General features: G+C 33.2%; 1 protein-coding gene across 2 annotated transcripts in view; it reads right to left on the bottom strand.

Annotated features, from left to right (window-relative positions):
- Nucleotides 1–7,287: 7,287 nt before the first annotated feature.
- Nucleotides 7,288–12,618, bottom strand: part of Flo2 (flotillin-2) — a 107,346-nt gene continuing 102,015 nt past the window's right edge. For both annotated transcript variants that reach the window (XM_067085693.1, XM_067085691.1), the window contains exons 7-11: nucleotides 12,425–12,532; nucleotides 10,697–10,810; nucleotides 9,990–10,166; nucleotides 9,179–9,325; nucleotides 7,288–7,872 (exon numbers count right to left, since the gene is read on the bottom strand). In XM_067085693.1, coding sequence (XP_066941794.1) covers nucleotides 7,801–7,872; nucleotides 9,179–9,325; nucleotides 9,990–10,166; nucleotides 10,697–10,810; nucleotides 12,425–12,532 — 618 coding nt within the window. In that variant the 3' untranslated portion in view covers nucleotides 7,288–7,800. The remainder of the gene's footprint in view (nucleotides 7,873–9,178; nucleotides 9,326–9,989; nucleotides 10,167–10,696; nucleotides 10,811–12,424; nucleotides 12,533–12,618) is intronic.

Raw genomic sequence — 12,618 nt, 5'->3', positions numbered from 1 at the left:
GCTCTGACATCTTCAAAATGCCAGAAGCTAAGCAGCCTCGCAATCAAGCAGGCACACTCCATTTTGCTTCTTCTTCCAGGCTTTCTGGTAATCAAATCTGGGACAGAAATGGTTCTACTTAGTTACATGGTTCAAAGATCCCCAAACATTGCATTTCATGGACCTGTGCCACACCAGTTTGGTAACCATCCCTTTAACTAATTATGCTTTTCATCCTCTGCTGCCTTGGCTTTATGCTGAAGTGTTCTAGAACCAACGAACATGAAATTTTTGTATGTTACACAACATAAACATCAGCTGAAAAAGTCTAAAAAACATGATGATGATAAGATCCTTTCAAACACTCTTAAAACTGTTAAACTAAGAGTTAGTTAAGAAAGCTAGTTTAACCAGATCAACTAGAAAAATAACCTTAACTTGACAAAAATCATTTGGTCAAAATGGAATGAAACTGTTAAGAGAATAAATTTCATCTTTAAAAAAATTTATTAATGACCATATCAAGGCGGGAATTTTCACACTATTCGATATAAACGGATAAACCCAAATGCTCAGCTAATGTGGGATTTGATGCTATATTCCTAGGAAAAAAATTTTTCATTGTCTAATATACCATCTCTTTTCACAGCAAAATTGTGCCATATTTTCTGCTGTTATGATTATGAAAAATATACCTGTACAAATGTTTTTAATCATCTGTAATTGAAAAATTGCCCAAAAAGTTTTCTTATGCAGTTCAAATACTCAGATACAATACTGGTATACAGTAAGTGGTGAAAAACAATTGATCACTGCTTTGGTAGGCATTAAAGGAAATGAAGATGCAGATAAAGTAACTAAGTCTGCAATAATAAAATGGCAGAGTCTGCAACATACATGACGAGATCAAACATTAAAATTCCCATAAAAAAATATTAGAATTCATTGAAGTCTAATATAATGAATAAGCAGCAGGATTATGGGAGCCATCAATACAAAAAGAAAGAATTGGAGAAGTGATGCCAACTGTCTGAGAACTGAACTTATCCCTCCTGGCCCAGTTCCATCTCTAGACAATCCATTAACAGTAAAACATATTATGTGTGAATGACCAAAGTTCAATTGACAGGGACTGACAAGGTTCGGACATAAATCCAGTCAAGAAATTTAGTCAAAACTTTCAACATTTTCAGTCTTAAAGATTATAAAAGCAATACAGTATTCACAACACTACCAGGAAGACTGCCCTCATTTTTCCAGTACAGTAATGAGATTTATGACAAACATACTTTACACACAAAGTTATACTATACCCAGGGGGAATCAAAGTCAGTTGAGAGTCATGAATCACTTTTATTACAATAAACTATTACACTGTTGGTGATATAATTCTATATGTGTAAGCACATGATTGCTTTACAAAAAGCCAATGCAGAAAATTACATTTTGAAATACACCTCTTAAAGGCATGAATGGAAAAAAAATTTCACTGATATATCAATTCAGTGTTACCTGATGGCCAACTCTCTCATTGTAATAGAAGCCTCGAGTTTCAAAATCATTCACCACTCAAAAAATGGAAATGGACACTCAGATAGCAAGTAACTGGCAACGCAGTGCATCTTGATCAACACAGAATGCTTGATTGCATGATAATCCAACTAACCACAGAACCTTCTAAGTGACAGACCTAACAAGAAAACAAGAGTAGAATGCTAAAGTGTAATGGGAGTTTCATGACAAAAATTAATTATTGTAGTGCTGTGACAGAAATAGGAAAATAGTAAGAGAGTTTTGTTTAGGAAAAGCTATTTAAGGTAAATGAAAATCTTTATGGCAGAAAATCAGACAATTTTACAAACTTCCTGGAAAGGAAATACTGTATGAAAAAATGCATATAAAAATCATGTAAACCACATTAAAATAAAACATATCAATTTATATACTCTTCGGTAAATATTCTGTCTAGTTCAGTCACTCAATATGCACTGTATTACACCTTTGCCTGCTAATTCAAGTGTTACACTTGACAGAAAGCTGAATGTAATTGTCACTGAGGGTTTTTCTATAAGTTGCACTGAAGAAAATCTAAAAAGTACAACATACACATCTCTGCCAAAAAAATTCATGGCACATTCACAGCTAAAAATGTACTCATACCAAAATATCTTCTGTTAAAACAGTTTTTAGTGGAATCGTTCCTTACTTGATAACAAGCCTCAGCTGAGGGGGACTGACTACATAGAAACTTATTTTGAATCAAGGTTCTGGTATTAACAACACGGACTACTTCACAGGTTGAGTTTGACCTGTAACGTTCCAGAATACATGATCATTTTAAAAAATCAGACTCTGATTAGGAAAACTCAAAAGTGGTCAATGCTCAGATTCAAATGATATCACCTATTGAGCATAGTTTGCTAATGAATTACAGTATGATATTCAAAACTCTAGTTGCATGATAACGATAACTATTTGTATCATGAAATGCTTTATGATTGTATGTATAAAAGATGTTCCATTCCTATTCTATCAGTATCATTTATTCATTAATAAGTAATGCCCTTTAATTTTTGTTCCAAACATCATAGCAGTCTCTGACAAAACTAACAATCTTGTTGCCCAACAAAGCTGAATGCTTTTACACCCTACACAACAATTTGTATTGACATTCTGCACAGCCAACTATCAGACATTTTATGGAGCTAACTGACTTGGCACTGACATTCCAAAAATGCTGAATCACTTCCAGCAAATGTACATTAGCTAGTTTCTTCTAGGCCAGAATATCATGTAACTACAGTGGTACAGTACTGTGTCTCCAAGCATAATAAATACATTACAAAACCATATCAAGACTAATTGTTGAAAGTTTTATTTCATTTTTTGTGTACAGTATCTTAATACAGGTGTATATGAAAGTGTGAAATACTCACAAACATACTCTAACACATAGAAATCCACAGTTTCTAAATAAACATCATTTACTTCTGAACAGCCAATCATGGTTTCTGAGTAACTTCCCTTTGTAGCACAGTTGCTCAGACAAACGTGTTTGGAGGTAGTCATGGATCATTTCACAGAGATCCTACATACATTTTTCATTTGCTTATCATTATATCTAAAAGTAAACTTGCTCTATCTATTTAGTGATAAAGAGATGACAATTTCATTCCTTCAATTTATGAAGTTTTTGAATCCCACAATATGGGAAGGCACCAGCGATGAGTCTGCGATGATGTGTTATTTTATTTGTGTGTGCAGAAGGTGTTATAAACACAACAACACAAGGACAAGGAACCATTTGTAGAACTCAGAGAACAAACTTTAAAGAATACTAAATTGTATGAAAAATGTAAACATTCTCACTGATTTCAAGAATTAAGTACACGAAATCGAAAACTGGTTACATTTTCATTCCAACCAAAGTTCACTTATTTTTTATGGAAAAAGTAACTTTGGGATTTAGGATATTCAGAAGACAATCTAAATCACAATGGCAAGTTATTATGTGAAGTATTTTCTGAGAGGCCAGATAGTTTACACCCAAAGGCTATGGGAGATGGATATCACTTGTGTGTACAGAATATAACTATACAAAGACAATGTACACTGGTTTATGGACAATGAAGACAATGTACACTGAAGTCCATGTACAGCCATGGCAGTGTACAGAGACAATAAAGTATAATAAAACAATGTGCACAGAGACAATACACAGTACACCAAAAACAATGTACAATGAAAACTGTGTATGCAACGGTCCATGTACTCCAAAGACTGCGTACAGTACACAGAGGACAATGTGCACTGAAGACAATGTACATAGTGCAATTATCTTTTTTCTCTCTCTCCAAAAGAGGCGTATATGCTCTGTTGGTAAACAACCACTATAATCTATGAAAAAACATAGCAAACATTGTACAATAATATTAAAGCCCTATACATGTACACCATAGAAATATTGACAAGTATTCTTTACTTTCATGAAAGTGGGAAGTAGTACAGAAAAAATCCTTTTCCATATTCAGCATTGCAGACATGCCAAGGCAGAGAACCCATAATAATAATAATAATAATAATAATAATAATAATAATAATAATAATAATAATAATAATAATAATAATAATGATAATACAAAAGTGGCCTCACATGAAATCCAAAAATATACTCAGCACAGTATTTCACTCACTGGATATATGGCTGCCTAAGAACTAAAGAATTTTTTCTGTCAAGGTTCTAGACCTGCAGTTTGTTGATTTGAAACTGCGGTGAGACTCAACAGAAACTAATAAACTTTTGTTTTTACTGAAACTGAAGCATTCGCAAATGTTATACAAAATGGCACTTTCTAATTACTAAAAAAATATCAGACATAAACAGAGGCCTTGCATCAAATGGCTATTCTGGCCATAGAACTACTGGGGTGAACATTCTGCAATGCTGTTTATGTGAGGTGATACAAGTACAGCACAGTATACTAATTTTCCTTAAATATGATTCATGATGATCTGTGTTTCAAAATGACAGTACTATCATTTTCTTTTTTCATATACAAAGATCAAGCTTTGAGGAATCAAAATAAATACTGCTCTGAAAATCAAGAAACCCTTTAATCAATAAAAGGTTCATGTAATTAAAATACAGAACATCTACAGACCTACGTTAGTATGACAAATTAAAGTGACGGCAAAATACAATCTAGAGTATTATAAACATAACATACTTGGTAATAAAGCATCTATGGAAATAACAACAAAAAATTATTTACTAAAATAACAAAAACAAGTGGCTTGTACTTTGAAGACTGAAGAGTAATACAGACACTGATACCGGTGGGTTTTGACCACTACCTATGCTATGTGTCACAACCCGCAACAACAGTGATTAGTCTGCTATGGCGACAGTTGACATTTTGTCAGGTGGCCACAGTTCCCTTCTTATGAAAAGGCTTTATAAAACTATAAATAAGCTACACTAAATGGTACAGTATCAATCTTTAACATAAGTCAGCATGGTTAACACCAGATTGTACAGTACTAAATGTTTTAAGATACTGTATTGTAGAACACACAGAAAAGAAAGAGAAATACCCATTGAAAATCTACAGTACATATTAATGTTGAGAAAATTTCATCTGTATTGTTTATAACCTTTATCTAAATAAGCTAGACTAGGGGTATTCTTTGTAGAATCTTCTATCCATCCTAACATTTTTGCCATAAAATGGTAGTTTAAGGTACGGACGAGCATACAAAAGTACATTGTTTTTTTGCAACGTCACTGAAAGAAGGGAAGAGACAGGGGAAGCAATCTATACATAACCTACCTATGTCCCTCATCAAAACAATAATAATTTTCCTGAGGATATAAAACCCAGTGTTTTCCTGGACATTTGATCGATAACACTGTGCGACAAGGCACTGGCACAGTGAGTTGTTGCCGTATACTAGCAAAGCAAACAAAGGAGAAAAATTTGTAAAATAAAATCACTGAATTTGATTTTACAAAGCAGTACTGTAAAACATATATCATCATAGCCTAAACATGAATAACGTAACACAAAGACACAGATTTTCATCATTCATAGTGTTTATAAGTATTAAACAAATACAGCTACACTGGCAGTGAGAAAAACAGTACATTCTCTGACCTGGAAAGTGCACCAAAAGGTTTTCATTCTAATATACAAAATGATTGCCTTTTTTTTCTTCCTCCCTTCAAATGTACAAACCTAAACCCCCTTAAGCTTGGACCTTGATTTACATGGGTAAGTGTGAAAAATAGCATTTCAGAACTAACCATTTTAGCAAATCTATTATCAAAGTTATTGCACTGAAAAATCTCATTCCGATACAAAAGACTTAGTTATTCAGAGCAACTGACATGTTTCATATGAAATCATGGCTTTAAAACTGTCTATCTGATATGGTAACAATACGTAATGATAAAATGAAGTCAGTACATAATTCTTAATTAAAAATTACATAATTACATTATGAAAAACATACTACAAACAATCATTAATCTGTCAAAAATATATTAAATAAAATGCAATATACATCAAATAAAAAAATATGATCATTCTGCTCTGAGTAATCTTTCCATAGAAGTGGCTAATGCCATACATACTGCATTTCAAAGTATTAACAATGATATTATATCTTCATTGCTCTTCTAGCTTTGTGGAGTTACTCATTGAGCTCTTATCTAGACTTTTACATTCTCACAACAGTTTGAATTCTGTCAGGTTTAGTATGTCCAGTGGGGCACAAAGTGAATAGAGTACTGACACTGCTTAACAGTAGTCAGATAAGCTGATTCAGAAACCAGACTTCATTTCCTTATTATTGTTGGTAGAAGAAATGGTCACCTCATTGGTTGTGATGCCAAAACAAAGATCTGAATTCTGAATTATATTACGGAACAGTGTTAGCCAAGTAAATACACTGTTTTTGTAACAGATTTTCAGAACAGGGATGAAAGTGTCTCATAATCCAATGGTATGATATATACATATACAAACCTTATAGATTTTTAATATATATTTAATAATACTCTCCAACCCTGAACTGACAGGTTGGGCTAGTAGCAAGTGAATGCTTTGCATGACTGTCAAATTACAGTGAATATTAAAATCTCTCTACATTCAGTACCAATAATGTAAATAGTTCTGGGAGGAAATTTACCATTACAGGAGTGAAGCACCGTGCATAATGGACAGTAACCTTCTTTTGCAACAAATTTTGTTTGTTTGTTATGATTAGATCAAGTTGCCACACAGTAAAATTCCTGTTTAAGCAATCAGAGAGCAAAATCATTTAGATTCATTTCCTCCCCTGGCCTAATGAAACGTCTAGAATCTGACCAGCTATTGTTTATGCATATGCAAAGTTCACCATCAACTAAAACCTATGGAAATCTGATATCCCAATATATTCTAGTACAGAATGAGAAGTAAACAGATGACACTCAGTCCAAAGGATGTTACAATTTGAAATTGTATTTAAACAAATCTGCTATTTTTCACTCTTCCACTGGTTGTCTGTGCATGCGTCAATAGCAGACGTTTAATGACAAACGTGTAACACGTAACAAACCATAAGATCCCTTTCAGCACATATAAAGACTGAACTTAAAACAGTAAATTTCTTGCACATACCATGTACAGGTACCTTTAATATTTTACTGGTATATATGTATATATAATATTTATACAGTATGCCTTAATTCTTACATCCTGTAAATCACTCAGCTTTCGTGACAACACAAAACCAATATCAAGGGAAATACAAACCCGTTGAAAATATAATGATAAAAATTTATTCCGCTTATCTTTGCTAAGTAACTAAAATCATCATCTTACAACACCACAAGCTTCTTTCAATAATATCTGCATTATGGTGATGGTCTATACGCAATTTACTGTATAGATATATGGTACTTTACGTCTACAATTGTGTCCATAAAAGAATCCAGTTGCATTTCCAGTCTCAAATCTCTCTGCATGGTATACCATGATTATACAGTAACAAAGGCATCAGATACAGAAGATAGTACAATGCATGTGGTTTCACTACTGGCAATAGTTTAAACTTCATTGAAAACTGTTAACACAAAATGGTTATGGGGGAAGTGAAAGAGTATTTTTTCCTCTCATGCATACTGAAAATCAGATCCACAGCAACTGATAAAAGTGAAAAACTCTAAGAAATACAAAATTTTGCCAAGCTGTATGATATTCAATGTACATTACGACAAAGAAATGAAGAAAAATAAATCAATCTAACCTTAATAAAACAATGACACTAAAACTAAGTCTAAACGGCAGTGGGAGCAACTCTTGGGGCAGCAGATGGTGAAATTGTTGCACCAGGAACCTTTCCTAGCACCTGAAAGCAACAAAAGCAAAATGAAATTCATTACATTAAAAAGAATTATCCTATTTATTTTCATAAAATAGCTCCAAAACATCATTTTCCTCCAAAGTTCTTGAAAATATTTAATTACAGGTACACCACAAATGTCTATTGCATATCTTTTCAAAACATAACCTTCATGTTTCCATGAAAGTTGTCGAAAATGTTATCTCAAGAGCTTCAATGTCTACATTCAGTGATGAAAAGTCTCAATAGAGTTTATGAGTTATCTGCAAATGGGTAATAGTGGTGTCTGTAGTTGTAAAAAAAAACATGATATAGCTGGTGTAAGTATAAGTAATAAAAATTCATAAGTTAATAAATTCCAGTACGATGTAAAACAACTTCGATTTGCATAATTTTTAGTCATATTTTGAGAGTACTGTATACAAAAGGATATTGATTTTGACCACTATAATTTATTGCATACTTTTAACAGATATGATTGTTCAGAGGTCTGGTTAAACAAATCATTTATAACTAACTAACAGATATGATTTCTTCTGGCTATACATACTGCATATCTAGAATGGGGAACAACTTTTAAAACTGCAAATATATTATCACATACCTTTAAACATTTCTTACTTCTATATATAAAGCTTTCTGTAACAATCAAAAGGAAAAAAAAGTCCATATAGAAAGTAGGGTACTCAGTTCCAGATGATAATAAATTAAGATGCAAGAGGAGACAGCATATTTAAACAGGATATGCACACAATCAAATATGAGGATATCAGGGGCCAAACATGGACGGTGTTCAAAGTGAGTTTCAAGATAACAGATGGGGAAAATTTAATGATACTTAAAAGATGCATATTGAAAAGGGAATTTTCCTTTTTCTGCTCACAGACCTAGCCTGAGAAGATATGGTATCTGTCTTTGACTCTGAGAAGGAACTATTTCAGTTCAATAATGCATTGAGAAGATCTGTATTTGTTTTATAGCAAACAGTCCAGAACTTTCAGATGGAATAACATCTAGTTTACAGTGCACTCATATGGCTCGGTGGGAAATAAGAATGTTCTATAGTATATACAGGCAAGAATTCTGTGAAAGAAAGATGCCTCTGAATAAATGTTAGTGTTTCCAAGAGTATTAAACGTGAATATTCACAAGGTATGATATAGGAAAGCTGAGTGTAACAGAAGATTAAAGAAAAAATACTGGTATTGTTTATGGCTAACTGTTATCATGCCTTTATCTTTCTAAAACTCCTTGATGTTCACACCATGAAGTTAAGGCTACAAAATCTTTAATTAATTTTCTAAAACTTTACCTTAGACAGGTCAACTCCTGTGAGGGCATGGACGGCTGGCGGTAATTCGCCACACACTTTAGTGAGAGCGCTGGTGACGGAATCTGCACCACCCACCATAACTATTTCCTCTGTCTTTGCAAGTGGAGCAGCAACCTCAGCAGCAATCTGTGTAAAATGAGACTCACATTATGTGCTGACTAGAACTTTCATAATCTGCATGGTGCTCTACAACACCTTAATAAACAATATGGTGGGTCACGTCATGTCATTGTAGAAAATCATCTTAAGATTGTAACTATTTACTTACAATCTTGCGACAAAATAAAGGTTTGGCTGGAAGGGATGAGCAATTTAAGAAAGTGCCCTTTCCCTAAGAATAATACTACACACTGAAGGCAAGTTCCTACAGACTATCAAGAAGTCCACAAAGGGTTATCATCATCACCTTAAATTTTTTTTAATCAGGTTTTCTCTTTATAGGGTTAGACTTATAAAATGAGTTTTCTCAGCTCTTATTTGTTTTTACTCTTTCTGCATGAATTCCCATCAGGTCTTGGCAAAAAGTATCAATACTAAATGAAATTTCAAGATAACAATGTGAATTAGGAATTGTAGCAATTTATGAAATTACAGAATATAGTTTTATACTGTAAACAAAAAGAAAAATAAAGTACCATGAACAGAAATTCAGCACCCAATGAAAATATGAGTAGTAATATTAATAAAAAATCCCATGTAATACTACATTCTAAAAAGTAAATGACTATGATATGTAATAAAAAAAACTTAATCAGTACAGTATTTCATATAAAAGTTCTCAAAAACATACCTGTGGTAAGCTCTCCAATACCATAGACATGATTGCAGCTTCACCGTACTGCTTGTAGGCATTGGCCTTGAGCTTCATGCTCTCTGCCTCAGCTCTACCCACAGCTTCAACAGCATAAGCTTCAGATTCACCGATGCGCTTAATCCTCTCGGCCTCGGCTCTAGCTGCCTCAACAGTCTAAGTGCCATAAAAAACAATTAATTTATAGCTATTCATATACAAACACTGTCTCGATCAGCTCTGAATACAGACACTATCCTACTTACGAACATTCAGAGATATGAATAAATGTAATCATTAAGTTAAAAGTGTGTTCGGTATGAAATAATTGCATTGACATCACAATTTATTTACGTTTTATGTATCATTCGTATTAATAAAGTATTGTACAGTACTCTATAAAATACAGTACTGTATTGTATGTACAGTATACACTAATGTATTGTGTTTTAGGATGAAAAACATAAACTACTATATTGACTTTATACTATACTGTGCTTAAATAGGCATGAAGACCAACTTATGAACAATTCAAAATATGAGCGGCTGTTTGGAACGTAACTCGTTCATATGTAGGGTGGTGTCTGTACTGCACTACAAAGTTAAATTGAAGTAATTCTTTTATTTTTAGTCATTTTAATGAAATTACAGCAGCTTAAAACATTTTTTAACAGGAAAACAATAACCAGCCACTTCTAGAAATGTACCTGAGTGCGTCTACCCTGTGCAATGGTTTCCACTCTGTAACTCTCGGCTTCTGCAGGGAGACGAACAGTGGCAATCAACTCCTTCTCTTTGCGCTTGATTTCCTGCTCTTCAACCTGAGGAACGAAATCATGTCAGTAAGTAAAAGGAATGCAAAAGAAGAATTTTGAAAATGAGGAACAAAATGAACTCATATTTCAGCATTACAAGAAATAGTTTTTGAGATGGAAGCATACGTATATAACCAACTTAAGCAGGATAGGAACGACTGTGACTGTAGTAATTAATATTAATGAATGGAAATAAAAATAAAATGATAGATTGTATACTATCTTTCAAAACTAATAATGCACCAAAACTAACTGTCACATCAAAATTACCAGCACGCTGAACCGCTTAACTTTTCTTTTCACTATTTTCTTTCGCTTATCTTAAGATCACTGGCTCAGTGATCTGAGAAGACTACTACAGTAATCAATAATGATATTTAAACTTTTAAATAATATTTTAAGCTTTTCAATCATTTCCTGTATGTTTCTTCCAGGATCCCTTGAATTAATATTAAAATTAACCCATTGATTGACAATTAATATTGTCAGTGAGCACAGACTGGATATTTCTACGGGAGACTGATATGACAAGTCCCTGTAATTTAATGGGTATTATAACCAAAAAAACAATGTACAATACCATAAAGAACCCCCTTTGTAACATCGTACTTTAATGATTAGACATAAAATATTTGCAAATGTGCCTCTTTTGGATAAATAATTTCAATAATGTATATGACCATACAATCATTTAGGCGTGTCATACTAATTATGAAAGGTGGGAAAATTATTGAATATAAGATTTTTTATAACATCAGTGCCGCATAATATATATTTCTCTATCACACTTGCTTTCAAGGCAAAACAACATTCCTTATTAACTAGAAAGTGCTGCTGGGAACCACGAAACAATTACAATTCATGAATGTCAGTGCTTAACCAGATGAAGGAGTTAGACTCCTCCATTTTCAAGAGGCTGATCAAAAGATTTGATCATAAACTGGAGAGAAATTTGGAAGTTGGATAGCCCAGGCAGGATGTGAGAAAAAAAAAAAACCAATAGCACGTAAACTAAACAAGATGCTGCTGCTGCAGAATGTACGGAAGCTGCTGAGAACCTTTGGCACTTCCTACTGTGCACCATGAATAACTGGGTACATCTCTACCCATCCCATTATGGCACAAACTACAAGTGCAGTTACTTCCTATACACACAGTTCAACATTTGTAGCAATTCTGAAAAATTTTTCTCATCCATTTAAGGTTTTCATAATCTCTTGCAAGTATCCTATGTATGAACATGGGAAGTCTTGAAAAGTAGGCCCAACTTCAGTTTGGTAAAATATGGTTCACAAATGCATGTTTAAGAAAAGAACTGGTTCAAACAAATAGCTAATAATTCTGAAAAATGCGGAACTGCTTTCAATACATCACATGCTAGTACATACACAAGGTACAGGTGATATTTTTATGCTAACTCTCAATAATTTCCAAGTCGAAGCATTCTCAAAGAAAATGAAGAAACATTTAGTAAAAAAAAAAATATAAGAATCTTTATCACTTAAATTTTAACAACTTAAAAAAACATTCAGCGATGATAGCTATAATTCTCAATCCTTTAAACTTGTGTTGCAAACTTGATATTTTGTACTCTTGATGAAAAAAGAAAGAATAACTTACCTCAATCTGCTTTCTCCTTTCCACAACTTCAATGGCAATTTCTTCGCTTCGAATCTTTTGTCGTGTTTTTGCGGCTTGCAATTCGTAGGCTAATTGGGCATCTGCTTTCTGAAATGATTTAACACATAAAAGTTTTCAAAAACTATCTTATACTGTACATGGATACTATATATGGTATACGGATATGCTATGGG

The sequence above is a fragment of the Macrobrachium rosenbergii genome, chromosome 42, assembly GCF_040412425.1.
Source record: "Macrobrachium rosenbergii isolate ZJJX-2024 chromosome 42, ASM4041242v1, whole genome shotgun sequence".
In the NCBI taxonomy this organism is placed as follows: Eukaryota; Metazoa; Arthropoda; class Malacostraca; order Decapoda; family Palaemonidae; genus Macrobrachium; species Macrobrachium rosenbergii.
Note: the sequence above shows the minus strand (reverse complement) of the source record. Positions and strands in the feature narration are given on the sequence as shown.